The sequence below is a fragment of the Charadrius vociferus genome, unplaced genomic scaffold (genome assembly GCF_000708025.1).
Source record: "Charadrius vociferus isolate BGI_N301 unplaced genomic scaffold, ASM70802v2 scaffold262, whole genome shotgun sequence".
NCBI classification, from domain to species: domain Eukaryota; kingdom Metazoa; phylum Chordata; class Aves; order Charadriiformes; family Charadriidae; genus Charadrius; species Charadrius vociferus.
In genome coordinates this window covers 1,862,291-1,883,390 of record NW_009647218.1, presented here as the reverse complement: position 1 = coordinate 1,883,390, position 21,100 = coordinate 1,862,291, and the positions used below count along the sequence as shown (strand labels likewise).

The following is a 21,100-nucleotide window of genomic DNA, read 5'->3' as shown; positions in this document are numbered from 1 at the left end:
GAAAAACATTAAATGTGATTCTGTTGCCAACAAAGAGAAAAGCAGGTTTATTCTCACTGCGAGAATGTTTCATTCTAAATCCAAGTTGTTGGCATTTTTCACAGGGATTCTCTCTTCAGGCTTCTCATCACCAGCCTGCAGCATTGCATATTATATTCCAGTGGCCTTTTTTTTTCTTCTTCTTCTTCTTTTTTCATTCTCTTCAAACCAGTTTAAAAGAAAGATGGATTAGAGTTTCACATATTCAAATTGAAATAAACTTGTAGCAAGCAGTCTGGAATAGCTGCAGCTATTTTACTTGTTCTGTTCTGTCACATCATGCAATATTTAAAGCCTATAATTAAGTTTTTATTTGAACTGTTGGGAGGCAAATACTGCCCCCAGGGGCGTAAAGGTTCCTGTCTGGAAAGGCTTCATCACAAACTGGCATATTTTGCAAACCAAAGGGTAGCGAAAAGAAGCTTCAAACTCTGCGAAGCCAAATAAAAGAGAAGGATAGTAGTTCCTTGAATAAAATGTGTTACCATTGTTAATCACATGCTATAACCGTGGCATTATGACTAGAGTTCTACAATAAGCATAATGCTTATGTGATGTGGTAGTAATGGGATTAATATTAATTCAATTTTTACCGAAGTTCTTGAATACATCCCAAATTCAAATAATGCAGAATTTCAGTTACTGAGTGTTTCCTAGTGAGGAGATATAAAAGACTGCAATCAGATACAAGTTTTTTATTTCTCCTCTAAGAAAGGCACAGTAGGTTACCTTCCTGTCACTCATGAGGATTATGTTTTTAAAGATCTGTATGGGAAAATACATGCGTGTGCTTGTTAATGAGTTATGTTCTCTTATATCATGCAGTGTTTGGAAAATGTACTTTTCTCTTAAAAGCTTTTTATAAGGGATAAGGTAGAAAACAAGACACAAGGCTCAGATGATACACTTTACACTATTACTGAATTTTAGTCACAAACTTGGTATTTTGACTCAGATATTTATAGATACCTCTCACTGGATTGGAATAAAAGAGATCTGTGTTTCAATGTAGTTATTTGCTAAACAAATAAAACCCAGCAATGTGAATATATAACCATGAAGCTTTCGGAAAGGAAGTATTTTAATTTCTTTTGTTTCTCTTAACAGTGTTTATTCTGAGCAGCTTTGGTTTGGCCTTTAGAAAGCTGACTTGTTTTATTCAGTGATGCATTCTGTGCCCTAGGTAAGTTCCGTGGGAAGACCTGGTGAGGTCTACCTCTGGTGAGATCATGTGTGGTGGCCACATCACCGACGTCTGGGACCGAAGGCTCTGCTGTGTGTATCTGCAAGAATTCATCAGCCCAGCTATGGTGAGAACTTTCATACATACGTAAAGCTCTTGAACATGTGTATAGTATGTACAACCTAAGAGAAAGTCATCTTTCAGAACTGGACCCTTGCGGGGAAGGCTACAAGCTTTCTCATCTAAGCAGCCCCACCTGTAGCAAGGTCTCATCTGGCCATGGAGGAGTAAATTCTCCAACTTGTAATGAGTTACAGTGATTCATCGTGAGCAGATTTGGTCTGCAAGGGTTTGTGGCTTGGCATATCGTTTGTTTATATACTTTTGCAAGACCCTTACTCAGCAACTTGAATTCAGTGTTTTGTGACACTGCTTGCATAGCCAGCTTAGTGACTTTAGGGGATAGTACATTTACGTTTCCATTTTCCTAATAAAACTATTCTCATTTAAGGTGCTTCCGTTCAGAAAGGTCTGGGTGGGCACAGGAAAGTATCTTTTATGGAACTGCACTTTAACTAACGTAACTGGTAGACTCACCGGTTACAGCTGTCCAGATTGACACTATCCTCAAAACTTATATTTACTGTTTGTATGTTTCCTTCTCCAGATATATCATAGAATGGAAATCTTGTACATTTCCTTGCGTTTTCCTGTTTCTAAATAGGGAAAACTGTTTGTAAGACTGTTTCTCATTTCCCATCACCCTCTCGCGCATCTGTTTCTGTAGTTTTGTCAGATTATCACCAGCTGATATGTACAGAATTATTCAACTTTCACTATTGAGTTTTGGTCCTGGACAGCAGTGTATGTGCAGCATCCATGAGTCCAAGGTGCAAGATTGCCAAAGTTGCTTCTAATCAGAAACAAATGTTAGAAATTTTGAGGATACAAAAAGAAAATGTTGCTTTAACTTTAGTTCTAAAAAGCCGTGCACAGAAATTACTTTAATCTATTTTCATATACATACATTCATATAAAATGTGGAGGTATATATGGGGGTGGGGGGTAAATATATAAATTAAAAAAACCCAACTGGCTGCTTCTAAACTGCTGACCTAGTCATTTTAGAGAACAGATTGTACACTATTTGCTAAAATCAGCCGAGAGATTTTTCAAGTGCCCTTTCCAGACTTGTTATTTTTCATTGTCCAAAGGTAAAAAGCTTATTTGGGAGAAAAAAAAAAAAAAAGAAAATTAGCATGTTAGGTGTGAGCAGGACACTTGCAGAGCCTGGCTAACCTGGGGAAAGTGCACTGTTCCCCCTCGGCGATGCAGCTGAAGCTTGCCTTTCGGTGGAGAGAGAGAGGAGCTGGCTGGTGCGTCCTCCATCCCTAACGAGTGGGTTTTCATATGTCAAAGAGCCACACTCAGATGAAGGCAATTGGAAGTAACTGCTCAGAAGAAGATGCCCAAGAGTAAGTTGCCATGGAGATGGAAAGGCTAAACACCACTGTACTCCTGACCTCGGCGGAGGCTGATTTCTCCAAATGACAGCTGAGGTCGCAGGGGCATGGTGGGAAGCTCATCCTGCCGGCTCCGGCTGTGCCTCTAGCCTATGGATAAGTAAAGAATTACTGCTTCCAGTTTCGGCAGTCCATTAACCTTCACAAGCCTGAACTTACATTCAAATAATTGTAAAATAAGTATAGGTGGTGAAACCTGAGCAGAATCACTGCTATTTGTATGGCCTTTGGAAAGTTTAGGGACCCAAACCCGTGCCTGGATCCACTGGTATTTTAAATAGTGAGATATCGTTCCAAGCTTTTTGCAGTAATTAGAAAACATTAAAGCCCTAAATTACCAGCAAAACCAGCAAATCATTTATTGACTGGCAGCCAAATGGACACAAACAGGATGGCGACACCTTCCATCAGCGCTGGTGCTTTGTGTTCGTTGGGAAGATTGCCTTCTCTTTTACCTATTTGCATTACTGATGAGCTCTTTTAGCTACAAATTCATTCCACGAGGTGTGTTACAATCAACCACTGTACGTCAGCTTCGCTGTAGCTCATCTGGGATCTGTTGTAAGGACAGAAGGGCGGCAAGTGCCTGCCGTGAACCTCCATAACCCGCAGCCTCCCTCCGTGCGCATGACTCCCAGGAATACAGTAAAACCCAATTTAAGTGCCAGGAGAGAGACTGGTAAGTACAGATTGTCTGAACAGAATTGATCTTCCACTCAAGGTGAATAATAGGGCTTTTTTTTTTGCTTTTTTTTTTCCTCTCAAACCTCAGCACTACTTCAAAGTGGCATCTTAAGGCATAGCTTATTGTGGGTGAGATTAGTGGTACAGGTTCAGGCGCAGGTAAATGGCTGGTTGCAGAACCAAAGTGACTTCAGAAATAAGTGCTTACTGGTGTTATTGTGAGCAGCAGCTTGTTGTTGACTGTTCTAAATGCCAAAAGCTGTTAAATTTTATTGTGATTTTGTGGAGTGGACCCTGCATTAGGAAGAAATAGCTCCTGTGAAAAGTACCACTTAGAGCAGAAATATTTTTCAGCAAAAACAACTTCCAAGTCTAGTTTAAATCCCAGACAGCTCTGTGACAATAAGTTCAGAGAAACTCTGAATCCAGTGAAGTCCTTCCAGTGCCGGAGCTGAGGGAGCCTGGAAAATAAATGTGATTGCTACAGCTTTTGCTCTGTGCTGTCATCAGTAGGAGGGCAGCCCCCCGAGAGTCCATCTTACCAAAGCCCTCTGTCTACCTACTTAATTCTTGACCTGTTCCCAAGTCCCAAGTCTTATCTTTAATGTCCTGACAGGGACAGGGCCTGCCTGTTCTATAGGAAAGGTTCAGTTAATAGTATTTGGTTCAATATTGAGCTGGTTGAGACCTTAATTTTTTTTCTGCTGTGAAAATTATCACCACTATCTATCTCATTGAGGCACTGCTGCTTTGGCAAGACTCCTACATTTGAAGAGATGGAACAGAGGAGCATGTTTTTCCTTTCTGTTCCAGCTCCTGGGTGTTAACAGCCAGGCAGATGAGAAAGAAAGGGACATCAACACATAAAGAAGTGTCCTAACTGGCAACCATTTATGTGGAAAGTGGATTGGGATCACTGTTTCTGACAAGCTACGAATTGCACAAATACTGACATGTGTTGTCCCGTTTCCACACTCCATTTAATTGTCTCATTGACCTGCTGCTCCCTGTAACCTCTTTAAGGCTATTGTGAGCACAGCGTGTTCATGCAAAGCCCCTAATCAACGACACACCAAGCAGAATTAATGTTGTGGCTCATGTGTTATTGGGATGGGGGTTCAGGTGAGTTGAGTCTCCAGTCTTGCCTCTCCCACGGGTGTTCTGTGTGACTCTGTCCTGTGTCTCAGAGTCTCATCTGCAAAATGGCATAATAATCCTTGCTTGTCTGCTGAGGGGATGCAGAAATTCAGTACTCAAAATACACCCGCCTCGGCAGTGACAGTCCTTAAAATAAACCTCAGAGCACCCTTATGAAGGAAGCAGCAACAGTATTTCAAGACTGCAGAAAATGGGAATGTCGGAAAGATGTGTGAATAGTAGAATCACAGAATCATAGAATGGACCTTGAAGATCATCGAGTTCCAACCTCCCTGCCATGGGCAGGGACCACGTCCAGCCTGGCCTTGAACACCTCCAGGGATGGGGCCTCAACAACCTCTCTGGGCAATCTGTGCCAGTGCCTTACCACCCTCAAAGTGAAAAACTTCTTCCTAATGTTTAATCTAAACCTGTCCTCTTCCAGTTTATACCCATTCCCTCTCGTCCTGTCACTACATGCCCTAGTAAAAAGTCCTTCCCCAGCTCTCCTGTAGGCCCCCTTTAGGTACCGGAAGGCCGCAATAAGATCTCCCCGGAGCCTTCTCTTCTCCAGGCTGAACAGCCCCAACTCTCTCAGCCTCTCCTCATAGGAGAGGTGCTCCAGCCCTCGGATCATCCTCGTGGCTCTTCTCTGGACACACTCCAGCAGGTCCATGTCTTTCTTAAGTCGAGGACTCCAGAGCTGGACGCAGTACTCCAGGTGGGGTCTCACGACAGTGGAGTAGAGCGGCAGGATCGCCTCCCTTGACCTGCTGGCCACAGTAACTGTAACTGTGGTAAAAACAGTTTGGTAACCCTGTTCTACTGTATCAGAACATAAAGGTGTCATGTCCATTTCTGAAACTTTGTAGATGCAGAAGGATGTTTCGACAACTGGTGACAGCATTATCAGTAACATTATTGATTCTTTTACAGAATCTTGAAGGGGAGCTGTCTCTGGCACCAGGTTGTTTGGCCCCACCAAATCTGGATTATGCTGGATACCATAAATACATAGATTAAATGCTTCCATCTGAAATCCCTGTAGTATACGGACTGCACCCTAAGATTATCTCTTCAAGCTATTTTGGAAGTGCAACCCATGAATTTATTCATAGGAGCAGGATCAGGCCAGTCTACAGAGGAAAAGGCGAAGTTCATCTGGTGCACTGTTGGTGCTGTTAATGACATGTGGAGCACACATCTTACTGTGTTATTTCAGGAAGAGACTTAATTTCTATGAAAAAAAATAATGCCTCAAACTAGCAAAGCTCAGCTGATTGTTAATAGTAGTGATGATAATGTGCCAGCCTGTGCAATGTACTGCACTGGGGAGGCATTTAGACCAGAGGAACATGTAACGTGTTATGCAGACTTTTTTTTTTACTGTGAATTGAATGGGCGGGGGGGAACAAGGGATGAATCTATCTCGCTTTTTTGTGTGTGCTTTTATAAACACGTACAGCAACCAACTTCCTAAAAAAAGTTACGGTTGATCGAGTGGTGAGCCTAGTTTTCACCTCTCTGCTTTGTTCCCAACTCCTGCTTTGGGTAGCTTCCCTGCTCCTTCCCGCTTGTGCCGAGCGTAGGAAGTCCCTCCCAGGTTGTGGTCCTGGCGTCTTTCTCAGGCTGGGAGAGTTGGGGTTGTTCAGCCTGGAGAAGAGAGGGCTCTGGGGAGACCTGAGAGCAGCCTTCCAGTAACTAAAGGGAGCCTACAAGAAAATTGAGGTGGGACTTTTTACAAGGGCATGTAGTGACGAGGCGTAATGGCTTCAAACTGGAAGAAGATAGATTTAGATTAGATATTAGGAAGAAATATTTCACTATGAGGGTGGTAAGACACTGAAACAGGTTGCCCAGAGTAGTTGTGGATGCCCCATTGCTGGAAGCGTTCAAGGCCAGGCTGGATGGGGCTTTGAGCAACCTGGTCTAGTGGGAGGTGTCCCTGCCCATGGCAGGGGCGTTGGAGCTAGATGATCTTTATGGTCCCTTCCAACCTACACCATTCTATGATTCTACGATTCTTTCGGCCACGTTCACAGCACAGCCTGGCGGTGATGTATAGGGTCTCCATGCCATGAAGAGCAGCCCAAGCACAGCGCTCTCCCACCACTCCCCTTCCTGGGCTCCTGATCTGAGCAGGAGGCGCATGGCTGCTCCAAGGGACTTCCCTTGCAAGCCGCAGCTAAGGAGGAGGTTTTCAGGGATTTTTAGTTTTCTGGTAGTCTGCAGAGGTGAAATCTGGGCAAGGAGGCTGTCTCACCACCTCGTAGCCTCAGCACCTCTCTTGTACCAAATCTGGAGTTTAGCAGAACAGTAACGTTAATACCGATAAGGTATCAGATGATGGGTTGAAGGGACCAAACTTAATAGAAAAGCTTTGTCCCGTAATATGGAGTTAACTGGGGCACTATAATTCTGTTCAACAGTCAAGGTATCTTAGATACCCAGATAACTTAGTACAGCCAAACTGATTCCAGAAAAATGTAAAAGCCTGGGTTTAAAGAATGGAACAGCACTGGTGTTGTGCTTAATAGATTAAATGAATAAAGGATAAGCAGAAAAAGAAAATGTAATCAGAAATCTCAGCTAGTTCTGTTAGCAGACCCTGCTGTCTTCTGCACCTTCCTTTCTGAGTGTAGGCCTGAAAAACCATGTCCAGATCCCCGAAAAACTGGTGTATCGCGAGACTGAGCCTTCAACCTCTCATCCTTACCAGAGCTAATTAAATTCCTCCATGACAGCCACTCCCTTTCTGCAACTCTCCATCCCTTTCTTTACTCCCTCTTCTTCCTCTGGGAACTCTTTTCTCTTTTTTTTTTTTTTTTTTTCTCATATCCCCATCAGATCACAGGGATTTTGCAGAAGAGAATATGACAGCTCCACATGCAAGTGGCCAAACAACGCTTCATTTCCCAGAGGGGGGAACTTGTGCTTTTCATATTTGGTTCCCGTCCACTTTAGTGACTGTGGACAATTATACATGGCATTCATCATTCAGCCTGCCAAAGCTAGGGCTGAAATGGAGACTGAGCTGCATTAATGTTGTGATTTCAGTTCCTGCTCATTAGTACTGTTACAAACTGTTTTTCATTTGTGTTCCCTCTCAGTTCCAGAGCAGGCCTGCGAGGAGGGAGAGAGGCTTTTTTTGGGGGCGACATGTGTGTGTGTGTGCCTGTGCCTGTGCTGTATTTTGCCTAATGCCCAAGACAGTAAGGACTGTGGGCGGTGGAGGGGGAGATATAAAAGCTATTTTATATTATATTTAATTATATATGTATTATATATTCTATATAATTATATATATTATATCTTATTATTTATTATATAAAAGTATTAGGTACTATAGAAATACAAACTACTAATCACGCTTGACTAAAAACCAAAGCAATCTCAGGATACGTCCTTGTTACAGCAGTCATCCCAAGCCCAGGGATGATGTGTTGGTGGGCTTTGGGGGTCGGTGTTACCTGAAAACATAAAGCTAATTAGAAGCTGCTAAGTGTTTTGCAGTCATTTGTCTCAATACTTTAGCCAAAGAGACAGCAGAGGTGGGGGACCATCTTTGGTTTTTACCTCCTAAGAAAACGTGATGTTTGCTCCCCCCAGAGAAGAAATCAGACTTGAAACTAGAAGAGTCAAAAAGAGTTGATTGCAGTGATTTCTAATGGCTCTGTTTGTATTGGCCTGGAAAGGTTAAGAATGTCCTGGATGATATTCTGGAGATGCTTCCCAAGGAGTTCAACATGGCAGAAATCATGCAGATGCCTGCTGCCTGGAGCCCCTGTGCCCTCAAGAGTGTGAGAGGGTGAACCTCCTCCTTTCAGAGAACATAGGTCTCTTAAACAGCTGGACCTCGCTCTGAAGGCAAGTGACTTTTTTATTAACAGTATTGTTGCTCTTCTGTGCAATTTGGGGCTTTTTCTTGCCTTTTTTTTTTTTTTTCCCCAAATGAAAAGAATAGCTGTTCTTTATGATGCCTGTATGCTATTTATTGTTCTCCAAAAGGGAGTTGATGTTTTATCCTCACATGGAAGTGCTGCAGTCTGCGCTCTTCTGCGATGCTGTGCCAGACACATGGACTAAACTAGCACATCCATCCATGTACAGCCCTGCCCACCGGTAAGTACGCTACACTAACAGGGTATGGCTGCTATGCACAGAGCTATTTCAGTGATCTAAAAGCAGCAGGTTTTTTTCCCTTTATTTTTTTGTCCAAAATCTGTCTTAATGCAAGTCAGTTTTACTTTGAAGTGAGTTTTGCAGAAATGCTAAGCACTTTGCTAAAGCAAGGCTTCGTCACCTCCCTTGGCACAAGTGCTCGGGGTGTTCAGCACCTTGCAGGATTCCTTTTCCCCTACGCTGCTGCCACCAGCAATATCCACTTGCAGGTGGTTAGACATAGCAAAAAAAAACAGGCAGCGTTTTTGGAAATTCCTCTGGTATCTCATGGCAATGATGTGTGCTGTAGCACGCCATTATCCAGAGTCTCTGTTAGATGCTTTTGTGCTCCTGATTTGGACTTTGCTGTGTCTTATTGGAAGTTTAAATGCACCACTGAAGACGGTATCAGGCAATTTGCATTTAAGAAGCCATCAATGGTTGTTACTATTTTTTGGCAGTCTCTGAAGGTGTGGTAACATTAGTAATGGTGATGTTGTCTTGGGGAGAAACCTAAACAAGTTTTACAGGATTGAGCATACTCACATTCTCTGTTGCCAGCAACCTGTCTCATGCTGATCAGCTTCTAGAATTGATTTCGTACATACCTACATCAGGGAAAGAACAAATTCCACTAAAACCATGACCTTATGCTTACGTAAGCATATACTTTCTGGTTACTTCAGCCGTCTACCTTCTCTTGTAGACAAAAGGACTCTTAAACTTGAAGTCTGCCATTTATTTTGTCTATAAAAAAGTAGTACAAAGAGATTAAGGCAGAAGCCATTGCTGCTTTTCTTTTAGCGTTACTGATCTTCTCATGCGATACGTAGAACTTTGAGATCTGGACACAGGACCTTGTGCTGCCAGCAGCAGTGGTGTGGCTTTCTGGCTTGTTCAATCCTCAGTCCTTTCTGACAGGTAAGCAGCGATGGTTGTCAGGAACCAGGCATATCGTTTCACTGCCAGACATTTATTGGTGTTATGTAGGTTTGTGATGCTCTCTGGAGAGTTAAGCACAGTTTAAGTAAAAAGAGAAAAATCGGCCGAATATCAGAATAACAATCTCCTGAAAGGAGGGGGAACAATCCAAACTCGTCTTCAGCCTCCTCAGAAGCATGAAGACAAAGCAGCTAAGGAAATAAATGCTGAATTTCATAGTTTAAAAAAGATTAAGAGTGCAAGTCTTCCTGCTGTTATTATTTAACCAATTCAGTGCATATGTCATGGTGCCATTCCAGTTTATTCCTTAGTATTAACCCAGTGTTACCACGCTAAGCAGAAAAAAATACATCAGTCTCCCGGTCCTCTTTGTGCAGTTGCTGCCACAGTAAGGGATGAAAAATCTTCAGCAGTGTACTGATGTCTCACTTTTTGCCGTGGTTACAGCACATATGCATGTATTCTGAAGACCACAGTGAAGCCACATGACAGCCCAGTAACAGGGTATCTCAAATTCTGCATGGCCACCAATGGCGTTCAGATAATCCTTTTCTAACCTAGCAGAAAGGTGACCAGGAGCTCCTCACAGGACACTGGCCAGGCTGCCATCACTCCCTGGAGAAGATGGGCAGTGGGGGCCCAGGGAGCGTTTGCAGCCCAGACACTGAAGCGCCTCTCCCTGTACTTGGAAGCAGAAGGGGATGGCAGCAATGAGGGCTGGCAGGCAGCTCCCCTTCTCTCTGAGGCTCATGGCAAGGTCCCCAAATGGTGCTCATTTTGTGCCACAGGCACAGAGGAACCCCACTGTATTTTTCACACTTTTTTTTTTCTCTCCAAGCTTTCTCTTCTGGGCACTTGTTCCTGTCAAGGGCTGGGGGGACATAAGGAGCATGCAAGCTACAACAGATGTTAGATGTTAGATGTTCAGGGCTTGCTCTGAACAGGGACTTGGTTGGAGAGAAGTAGTGTCTCAGCAATGCAGTCTTGCTCCCCTGCTGTGCTTGGGGCGGGATTTGGTTTGTTCTGTACTATGCAAAATATTTTGTTTCCAAACAATTGCATTCAGCTTTTTTGCCTTACTTCAAATAATGGCCAAAGGAAGAAGAAAGACAAAACTAAAACAAAGCAAACCGCAGTCAGTCTCACACTTAAGCATCACTGGCCCAAGTGGGTCATGTTAACAATTCTGACATTAAAATTACTGTCTGGATATTGAATTATTGAAAGTATTATTTTTTAAAGTTTTAATGCAGAGCATGGCATGCAAGAACCAAGTGGCCTTTGGATAAGGTGCACTTGACTGCAGATGTTACCAAAAAGACCAAAGAAGATTATGGCCACCCACCAAGGGGACAAGCCTGTATCTGTGGGCTTTTCATGGCAGGTAAGAAATTAACTTAAATTGCTTGATCTCAGTAACCTAGTTCAGGGACGCTAGATTCCTTCATTAGGTAGATAAGTTCCATCAGGAGTTGAACTAAAGTGTTGTGACCCTATGAACAGCACCGAGGAAGTTCAGGAATGGTGGTGGATTGTTGATGTTGGTCCACTGTGACTTTAAATTTCAGGCCAGCCTATTGTCCTAATCACTGAGTATACCTAATGCATTTAAGTAACTATTAACTAAGCCTGAACAAGGTCTGCATTGTAATAAAGCAGCAGCTCTAATCTAGTTGAGGTTCAGAAGCATAAAGACTATTCCAGAGACTTTCAATTTCACCCCGATACTGATCACCTAGAAATTTTCTGCACCTCTTAGAAGTGCAGAACGGGGTTAGTAGTTACCAGATGTTGGTAACCTGGATTAAGCCATCTACACAGTTGCAGTTAAAAACAAACATCACGAGAAACGCAAAAAGCAAAACAACAGAAAAAAACCACAAACAAAACAAACCAACAAAATAAAACCATAAAAAAGCTGTTTCTTCCACCTTAGTAAAAAGTTGTCAGTTCTAAATAAACAGATGCAAAGAACTCTGAATTTGTAATTTGCTACGCCATAATACTTATAGGCCATTGGGAAGACATGCCAAAGAAGCATGGAAATACTTGAGAACCCCTGTATTAGCATGAGGTATAATGACACACCAAAGTGGGTGATGCGTAAATATGACATGAGTAGATTTTTCATCTGAGTTCCCAAGCAGTCAATTATTGCAGTAGCTGTAATATGGTTGCAGGCTGTCCCTGAATGGAAATTGTGTTCATCTGTTGAGCTGCAGCACCTCTTTTAACAACTTTCAGAGGACAAACACTGTTCCTTGCTCTTTTGGAACTGTATTTTCCCAAAACTGAAGCATCTAGTTTAGGAATGACACTTAAGCCTAGCAGTCAAAATGAGATTTAGTTTTAACTTAGGCTGTCAACCAAGGTACAGCTAATTAGAGGAAAAGTGAGTAACTCCAAATAGGCAATTAGAGAAACGTCACCATTACTTATACTCTTTACTAGACCTGCGTATAATAAAAGGAAAGCAACTCTTTTGGGAGGATGTTGCTACTACAGCCAGATGAGCCCCAAGGGGAAAGTCAGGGTGTGGGGATCTCGAGCAATGACGAGCATGTCATTTGACGGTTGCTTTTTGAAAGGCAAATTTTTCAGAGGATTTTCTTTTAAAACGTCTGTCACTCAAAGGGCAATACTGTTCATTCCTCCTGTGGATAGGAGGAAGGCTTTGAGGAACCTTGTGAGCTGCGGTTGCTGTGTTTCTGTGTTTGTAATTGCAAAATAACGTTTGTGTTGCTACATAAACAGTCCTTAAGTCCACAGCAAGCATCTGCAACATTTTATATGCTGGTTTGTTAGAAGAACACACAACAAAAATCCAGCAGCTTTCAGAAAGCGCATGGCCCTTCAGCAGCACAGAACTCATCTGTCTTAACTACACTGAAGCACCTGTTTGATACCTCACGATACAAACATATGCTAAATACTCCAGTGTAGTTCTCCACCTTTTGGAATACTTGACCATAAACTAGCAGAGAATTAGGAGAAAATCTGAGCACTTGACTTGGACAGGCACACTCAGTTACAGACATACTCCAACTCCCCACTGTAAGTAGTTTCCGGTCCCTGCTTTCAATAGAAGGCCATGCTGATGAAACCACAAGTCCAGTCTGGGCAGATGCTACCTACTCACCTCACATTCATACAAAGAGATGACGCACAACAGGCCAGCAACAATCTACACTAAATCTGTATGTTCAAATGTAGCTTTAAGTATTTAGCAGTAAGCAATTGCTTAAACCCAAATTATTCTGGTCTTGCAGTACAGAACACCACGTAAGCTGTGCGCCTGTGTTCACTTCAGGCTCCAGGTGGGACATCCAGCTGGGGACCATAGCTGAAGCACGGCTCAGGGAACTGACTCCTGCAATGCCAGTCATTTCCGTAAGGGCTATTCCAGAGGATCGAAGGGAAAGTAAGAATGTTCAGTATATAAAACCAAAAGCAGAGGGCCAACTTACATTTCAACCTTAAATCTGAAAAGCAAGGAGAAGCCAGCTAAATGCGTTCTGGCAGGAGGAGCTTTACTCTTGGCAGTTTAGTATTAAGTTTTCAATAGTATGTGCTGTTTTCTCAGTCTGCCTTGTAGTTAAAGCAAAAGGAGATAAATATTTTTCAGTCAGCTGGGGCAGCAGATTTGCCTCACAAAAGAACATTCCTGTGTAACACTGATGTGCTCTAACTTGTTATCTCCTGATCTGTCAGTATTGTGTTTGTGTGTTTCTCCATATAATGATTATTGATCTGCAAGCACTCCTTCATTACACCAGCTATGGGAAAGTAAATAGGAAACATCAGCATCTGGGTGTAGTTTCACTCACAAAACGCTCCTCTTGATTATTCTTTATTCTACATAAAATGAAATGTGTATCTTACAACAATTTTAACATAATCATACTGCAATACAGTCATTGCATTTAAACAAATTTGTTCAAAAGCTTGGTTGTACATTATGAAAAAACATCTAAGTATGAACTGTATTTAAAAAAAATAATCCTGAACTTTGTGATTTAAACCAGTTAACCAGTTATGACTCTGTAAAGTAGTTGGTCCAGATGCAGATGCATCACAAAAAAACTGCTGGTGAACAATTGTTTTTCTTTATTGGGATGATGTTTAATTTTTTTTTGCACTTTGGAATAAAAAAAAAAATCATCCTCCCACTGGTAGGTTGCATCCGCTTTTGCTGGAATATATTCCACCTGGCATTCAGGTGAAAGGACCCTTGCCTTCTTTTCAGGGGCAAGTTCCATAAACTACAGGTGGAGGAATAGGTTCAGAAAGCAGGGGTTGGAAAACTGAATCTTTGTGGTCAAGCAGGAACACAAAGGGGGGCTTTGTTTCTTTAAAGATGGGGTATGTTTACAAGTAGTTGTTAAACACCCCTTCTGCAAACTTGCACAATTATATAAATAAAAATATTGCTCAAATTGACCAAGTTCTCCATCATGTGGTTGTGTAGTTCTATTAAAAATTAATCACTCAAGGTTCAAGAGTGCCATTTCATTTAATATATAGGTCTGTGCATGTAGATTTCTCTACCAAAACATTTTCCTGAGAGATCTTTTGCATAAGACCACATCAATAAAAAAGTTCCCAACACAGAAATGCATATACTATACTCTACAATTCTATCTTATATAAAACATAGTAATAACCTTTTGAAGTCAAAACTTGTCAACATATCAACCAGTTGCAGGCACAGCTTGAGTTCAGCGTTCTCAATTGTCATCTGCCAGTTGTTTCTGTAAACTGAGACATGAGAAAACAGTGTTAGTGCTTTTTAGGAAACTCAGGTTCCCCCTAAACAGACCATTTCCATTTCTGAAGATGACAGCTCCCAAAACAGCACTTCTATACGCTTGAAGTGATCAATACTGATTTCAAAACAGGGAAAAGCATTTCAATTTCTTAAGCAAATGATTTGTTTACACAGACAATATGACTCACTTCAATGAAGCCAATTTCAGCCTAGAAGGAATCTCAAGTCCAAGAGACTTCTTTTGCCTAGGTCCAGATCTGCCCCAGGCCACAGAAGTCAAGTATTACTTAGAGGGCTACAACAGTGTTAAAAGCAACGAGCACGGGGCACGGCCCTCACCTTTCCAGGTACTCCTTGACGTTATCGTAGCCGCAGAACTTGGCCAAGTGGATGAGCATGCCCGTGGCACAGCGCCCGTCCCGCCGGCGGCAGTAGCTGCAGTTGCACACCCCACGACAAGGAGGACAGATCCAGGCCTGCGAGGGGGTGAATGCGGAAAGGGGAGGGTAAAGGCAAGCTATGAGTAAGGTTATGTTCACCTTCCTGTTGCTCAGACAGACAAGTATGGCTTCCTTACTGTGCGACTGTTCAGGGCAAGGTTTTAGAAGCCTGCATCAGCCAACCAACCTTGTTAACACCTTCCAAATTCTGCAGGATTGCAGAAAAGATCAAGCACTACCTAGTTTGCTTGAATGCTTCTTACTCCGAAAAGTCAGGCGCTCTGATTTGTTCCGTATTAATTTAAAATGGACTAAAGGCATCTGTAATGACTACTGATAACTCATCCTACGTTAGGCTGACCATAGTGAACTCCCGAGAAAAAGGTGGGTACCCACCAAGACAAGTTTCATTGGCTCTGTCTGCTGGCACAGCCTGATTCCTAAGACTGAATTACCCAGCGTGTACATGAAGTCAGGCATCTCCCAGCTGCTCAGAAACCAAACATAGAGGTTGCAGGTTCTAACAGCCTGTATTGCAGTACAGCAGCCATTGCCACACCGGGCCAGCACATCGGAGTCCTTAGTTCTTCATTGTCCTTCTGAAGAGCCCAGAAGCCCCTCTCTAAAGCAGAGGTGGGGGAGATGAGGTCCAACAACAAGCTGAGCACAGAGAGAGCTAATCTGGCGAGAGGTCTTTGCATAGCCACGTGCCTCATTCTCTGGCAGCAGCCTGTGCTCCCTCCTTGCTCAGTGCCTCGGTGGACAGAGAAAAGGGAACCAACCCCAAGACTTTTAGGCATCCTTCTCCTTTTTTCTCACATTTAAAAATTAGAATCTAAAAGAAGGAACCTGCTTTGCATGCCGACATAGCGGGAGAATTAAAAAAAAAAGGTATGTTTTGGCATTTTTCTGAAAGGGGACAGATTCCTTTTCTTAAAAGGTCTCACACCTTCCCTCTACTATTTGGTAAGCAAGCGGAGCTTCAAAGCGTGAAGGTGGGTGTAACGTAATCCAGGTCCTGCACTTTCCACTTCTGTTCCAACAAGATCAGTGTCAGTCCGAACAGTATTACAGACCTTCTCATGGCAAAAAGCTTTGAATGCCATGTTATCATGAGCATATACTCATCACAGCTTACCAACAAAACCATATTCATTACACTTTCTTTCCAAGCCCAAGAAATTACACTTACTGGATCAAGCAGTGCTGATTTCACATCTTCCCCATATCGATTTCGAAGACATGGTCCACAAAACTGTCCCCTTACTCCTCCACAGCCCTGATTGCGACAGATTGTCTTTGTATCAATTGTCTTTTGTCGACACTGGTGGCAAGTACTACCCTAAAATTGGAAAGGAGGAGAAACGCCTGTATGAAGGACATCTTAAATGCTCATTGCCGAACTTTCCTAATACATCTGCTGATAGCAAAGCACAAATTTCAAACCAAAGTCAAATTCAGTGATGAAAATCTTAGTAAGAACCGTAAGTTCTGTTATTGTGATAAATCATATAGTTATGTGGAGAGATGCTAGAAATCTTACAGAGACAGCGCCCAGGCTCAGTCGCATAGGGAGTCTTAAACTACATGAACCTCATGTTGCAGTTCTGATCCTTTCCTCTCTCTAGGAAAAAGCTAAAACTATTCAGAAGATTACTTTGTGACTCATCTCTGCAAATACAATGAAGCATGAAATATATAGTAAGCTGATCATCTAGATCTTTATGACAATTAATAATAGCCAAATCCAGTGAAGGAAAGGAAGGAGGAGTTCCATCAAGAGCATTGGAAACTACCCAGCCCACACAGAAACGTCATTTCCAGGGTGTGCAAGGAGCAGCAGGGATCACTTATTTAATGGCACAACCACCACCACCACCACATTTATATTAAGTGAGGATGAGAGATAAAAGGGATGTCAACTCTTATCAGTGGTGAGTCATAGCTACAGCAAATTCCCCTTAATAGCACTGGCAAGAAAGCACTTCTTTGCAGAGGCAAAAAGTTGGTGGGGATTATCAACCAGCACAGGCAAGCCCATGGAAGCCTGGCAAAGCTTTCAAGTTGTGCTTGTCTGATTTAGTAATGTAGAGCTGCACTCTCCAGAACCTCAGGAAAGCAAACACCAGATGAACTATTAAGAGACTTTCAATTTCAAGCGCATGGACACAGTAAAGAAAACAGCAGCCACTTACTAGAACTTTGTCATAGATTTTGTCTTTAACAGTGATTGCAATGTTGTCCAAGTCCTCCTCAGTAATATCCTCTACTGGACGGCGAGATGAATACTTTGATGATCTCCTTCTTTTGCGCACTCCACAATCCTCCTGCTAAACAAACTCATCTCAACACCTTTTGTCTAGTGTGATGAAGACTCTGTCACCACACTTGGTGACAAATTCTTTCATTTATAATGTGTATGCAGTCTAGAGGCTGCAGACTACAGGCTCACAGACCACTGGAACAACAGGGAATAGAGTTTCCGAACCACCACTGCCTCTTTCTTTCCCTTTCCTCCCTAATCTTTTCTCTACTGCATTTATTCTGTTTATATGTTCTTCCTTCCCATCATTGCTACTTCTATTTCCACAAATCCCTAACGTTTTTCTGCTACCTCCTTTTCTTTGCATTCCCTGCACACCTCCGCTGTAACTCTTCATACTCCATTTCTTCCCTCTCAAAATAAGGAACTATAACCATCTGCCTTCCCATGCTTTGCTCCTTCAATCTTCTAGCATACTCTCTAATTGCTTTCTCCAATGACAATCTCTAATGTCACGCAAAACACTTCTACTGAAGTTTTACGTTAGTCCTGCCATACCCAGCCCTTTCTTTTTTCCAAAAAACAAACAGGATAATGAGTCCTCCACTCAAGTATGGTTTTTTTTTTTTCCTTCCAAATATCGTTCCCTTTGACCCCGATTCATGTACAAAAGTCTCATCTGATCCTTAGCCTTCCCCCTACCCCACACTCCTAACACCTCATTTGTCCTTCACCCTAGATCAGCTCTGTTCTCTCCAAAATAGTTATTTACCAGCCCAGGCTCTCATTCAGTGCTACTCCACCTTTTTTAATAGCCAAGTTCCTCATTCCTATAAGCAGAACTGGGATCCAGCCTGTGCAGGTACAAACGTAAAGATTTGTCTTCTTCATAAAGACAAATGAAAATCGCCAGTAAATCGACAGTAAATATCGCCAAGGGAGGGAAAAACAGATTTGAAAAAATGGGGAAGAATAAAATTTGCAATTTTTGAATGGCCAGACAGTACGTCAGCAGGCTGTTGGTGCAGATTCCCCTCACTCGTTCTCAGTTTAGCTGTATCACTCCTCTCTGTCTTCCCTCTGCTATTTCCAGAGAGCGGATTTTGCTAATTTTTTCCTGAGCACATAGAGAAGATCTGCTTTGTCACCTCCACCAGCCCCACTGCCTTGCCACTCGAAGGCCTTCTACATTGTGAGCTCTAGTAATTTTCAGATAATAAATAAATAATAGACCACAAGTAAACTGCCTTGTTATGTTTGGGTAACATAGAAATAGAGCCCAGAAAGATGAGGCAGGAAGGCCAGAACACAACTTCATTCTGTAGGTAATCCCAAACCAAAGGTTCTTATTAACGTTCTGTGGGATGGGATATCTGCTCTAAATGGTGGCCAACAATTTAAATGTTTCCTAATCCCTGATTACTGGAGAAAGCAAAGTCTGGCAAATACCACACTGAGTCTCTTCTTCAAGAGGTTTTGTTGTCTATAGCTACGGAAGTGTTCTGCAAATTTGACAGCCGACACAGTGAATTTTTCCAAGGCAAATTTCTCTGGTGGACGAGCATTTCTGGTTGGATTCATGCGACGTGCTATCTGGCCTTCAGAAAATGTCCTCCTTGGGATTTTCTTCTGTTTCTGGAAAGAGAAGATGAGTCCAGTAACTGTCTTTTCAGTTATGCTTGTATTGTTAAACACCAGAAATTACCTCAAAATGGCTGTACCACACTTCCACTATCACGAATTAATCAGTTCTTCTCCCGCTCCTTATTTGTTAAGCCAAACTCATCAACTTCTAGCATACTTAAATGTTCTCCCTACATGCCATACATTTTTGCTCCTTTTGAAACACCACACTTTCACAGTCAAATTCTATTCCAATTAACGTCACAGAACTATACCAAAACTTTTTGCATGGCACATTAAGGCAGAAGCTAGTTCTCACTGTTCTTCAGCAGCTAAAGCTTCAGATTTTCCCACAAACTGAATACATCTCCAAGGAATAATCTGAATTCTAGTTTATTTCCTTTTATATTTTTTAAAGTGAATGGGCGTTAATAAGTTTCTTCTCCTACTTCCAGATTTCAAGATCTGGAAATTAGTAGGAGACACAAGATGACCCTTTTCGTACTGTCACGCCTGCCAATTACTGCATGACTGAAATCATGCAACCGAAGTCCTGCATAGACACCTACCATAAAGGCATCTACTAAATCTGACAGGATAAACAAGATGTAGGAAGCACGTCTGCTCGCTACCGTGCTCTTTAGTTACTTCCTTTGAAAGCAGTGAAAGGCACATCACAAGGAAACAAGCTGGAAATCTAAAAACAAGCAGAAGAGATAACTAGAGTATTCCAGATGCCCTTCCCCTTCCTCTAGTAAAGATACTAAATAAAAGCAGCAGGCTTCTCTATGTATTCAAAGGATGTTTAAGTTTCTACAGCATTTAACTAGAGCTAACAAGGTTCCAGCCTTTCAAAGGCTGTAGAATTTGGCTTCACCTTTTCACCTGACAAGCACCACGGCAGCATTTCTACATGGGCTTCCTGAAGACATGGCCCTTTGATTTTTCCTCAGATCTCTTCAGTTTATAATACAGGTGGGAAAAAAACATCACTCTATAGAGAGCCTAGAGGGGCTGACAGTTTTCTGCCTCTAGCCAAGAAAAACCAATTGAAGTAACTACAGTATCATCCCGGTTTCACGTTGAAGTGGTTGAATTTCATCAGCAAAGCTCTACTGGGAAGCGTGGCTTTTAAAAGAAAAGCCTGCAAGAGGGAAATTAACTGGGAAATTAACAGACACTAAACACAAAGGAAAGCAACTACTCTTCATTACTCCCACACAGACAAACACAGACTTCTCTAGCATCTCAAAAGTACTTCTGGGGCAAAAATGATGAAGTAGCATCTCACCTTGGTCTCCCTATTTCTTCATAAATGATCTTAGAAAATTCCATTTCTTTACATAACCCTCCATACTTAACTACTGACCAAATCCATTCAAATAAAGCAACCAAACCCAAAGGAAACCAGAACAAACTTGGTGAAAGTGTTTCATCAGGAAACGCATTAGTCATAACTCTAGCAAAAACATGTGTCACCTCTAGCCGGTACCGGAGACTTACCGGAGGAGTGGAGGTGGGCGTTTTCACTGGAAACAGGCCGGGTATGGAATTCAGTTCTGCCACCAACTGGGCAAGCTGAAATCAACAGTGATGCCGCATTGAAAACTCACTGCAAACTTGCAAATAAGCAACACATTATCATCCACTCTTCACAGGCACTCCGAATTAGATCTAAACACATGAAGTTTCAGTGCATGAAACCTTTCTGGAGGTACTTTATTTAAGTGGGGCTCATAAAAGGGGCTTGTTTACCCCTGAATCGGCAAACCTCTGTGGGCAATACTAACTTCACCTCCCATTAATTCTTGCTGGGAATTAGAATTAGCTAGAATTACATCCAATTTTGTCGAAACAGCACTGAAGAAGTGCATTACAACATGGTTACGATATCTATGAGAAATTCACTGTTCATATGACAAGAGGGAGAAAAGGAAGACAGGGTGCCCTTGGCAGCAAGAGCTCTCCAAGCTCTACTAGAAGATTGTAAGATGTTCCCTGTGGACTATTTCACTAAACGAGTGCCGATACACCTGTGCTTTTTGCCAAGGAACTCGACGTCCCCTCAAGTAGTGACACTGCAGCAGGGAAACTTTGCTCATCATTTTTCAGTGGTCCTTAGCAGCGATGTCTAGGAACTGTCTTTTTTCTATCACGAGAGCTAGCGCCGATTTCACAAATGCTGCAACCACAGCCAGTAATACTAAATACCCATTGCTTTGTGCAGATACACGCAGCGACACGGGTACACGCTCATTTGCAAAGCTGTAATACAACTAAGCCCCGCTGGCAGTTCCCCTAACCCTGGTGCATGCAGTATCAGAAGCGCTTCAGCAG

At 42.4% G+C, this 21,100-nt stretch overlaps 2 protein-coding genes across 2 annotated transcripts in view; one reads left to right on the top strand and one right to left on the bottom strand.

Moving 5' to 3' along the window:
• The window catches only part of DNAH11 (dynein, axonemal, heavy chain 11), a 142,960-nt gene extending 129,743 nt beyond the window's left edge, over positions 1-13,217 (top strand). The window contains 13 exon segments of the mRNA XM_009879580.1: positions 1,228-1,349; positions 5,503-5,630; positions 5,632-5,716; positions 8,262-8,349; positions 8,352-8,393; positions 8,396-8,434; positions 8,574-8,688; positions 9,532-9,565; positions 9,567-9,648; positions 10,912-10,943; positions 10,945-11,053; positions 12,980-13,090; positions 13,093-13,217. Of these exon segments, the coding sequence (XP_009877882.1) occupies positions 1,228-1,349; positions 5,503-5,630; positions 5,632-5,716; positions 8,262-8,349; positions 8,352-8,393; positions 8,396-8,434; positions 8,574-8,688; positions 9,532-9,565; positions 9,567-9,648; positions 10,912-10,943; positions 10,945-11,053; positions 12,980-13,090; positions 13,093-13,217 (1,112 nt within the window).
• A 791-nt stretch (positions 13,218-14,008) lies between these two features.
• The window catches only part of CDCA7L (cell division cycle associated 7-like), a 9,156-nt gene continuing 2,064 nt past the window's right edge, over positions 14,009-21,100 (bottom strand). The window contains exons 3-8 of the mRNA XM_009879551.1: positions 20,267-20,341; positions 18,590-18,775; positions 17,073-17,204; positions 16,070-16,219; positions 14,777-14,913; positions 14,009-14,427 (exon numbers count right to left, since the gene is read on the bottom strand). Coding sequence (XP_009877853.1) covers positions 14,397-14,427; positions 14,777-14,913; positions 16,070-16,219; positions 17,073-17,204; positions 18,590-18,775; positions 20,267-20,341 — 711 coding nt within the window. The 3' untranslated portion in view covers positions 14,009-14,396. The remainder of the gene's footprint in view (positions 14,428-14,776; positions 14,914-16,069; positions 16,220-17,072; positions 17,205-18,589; positions 18,776-20,266; positions 20,342-21,100) is intronic.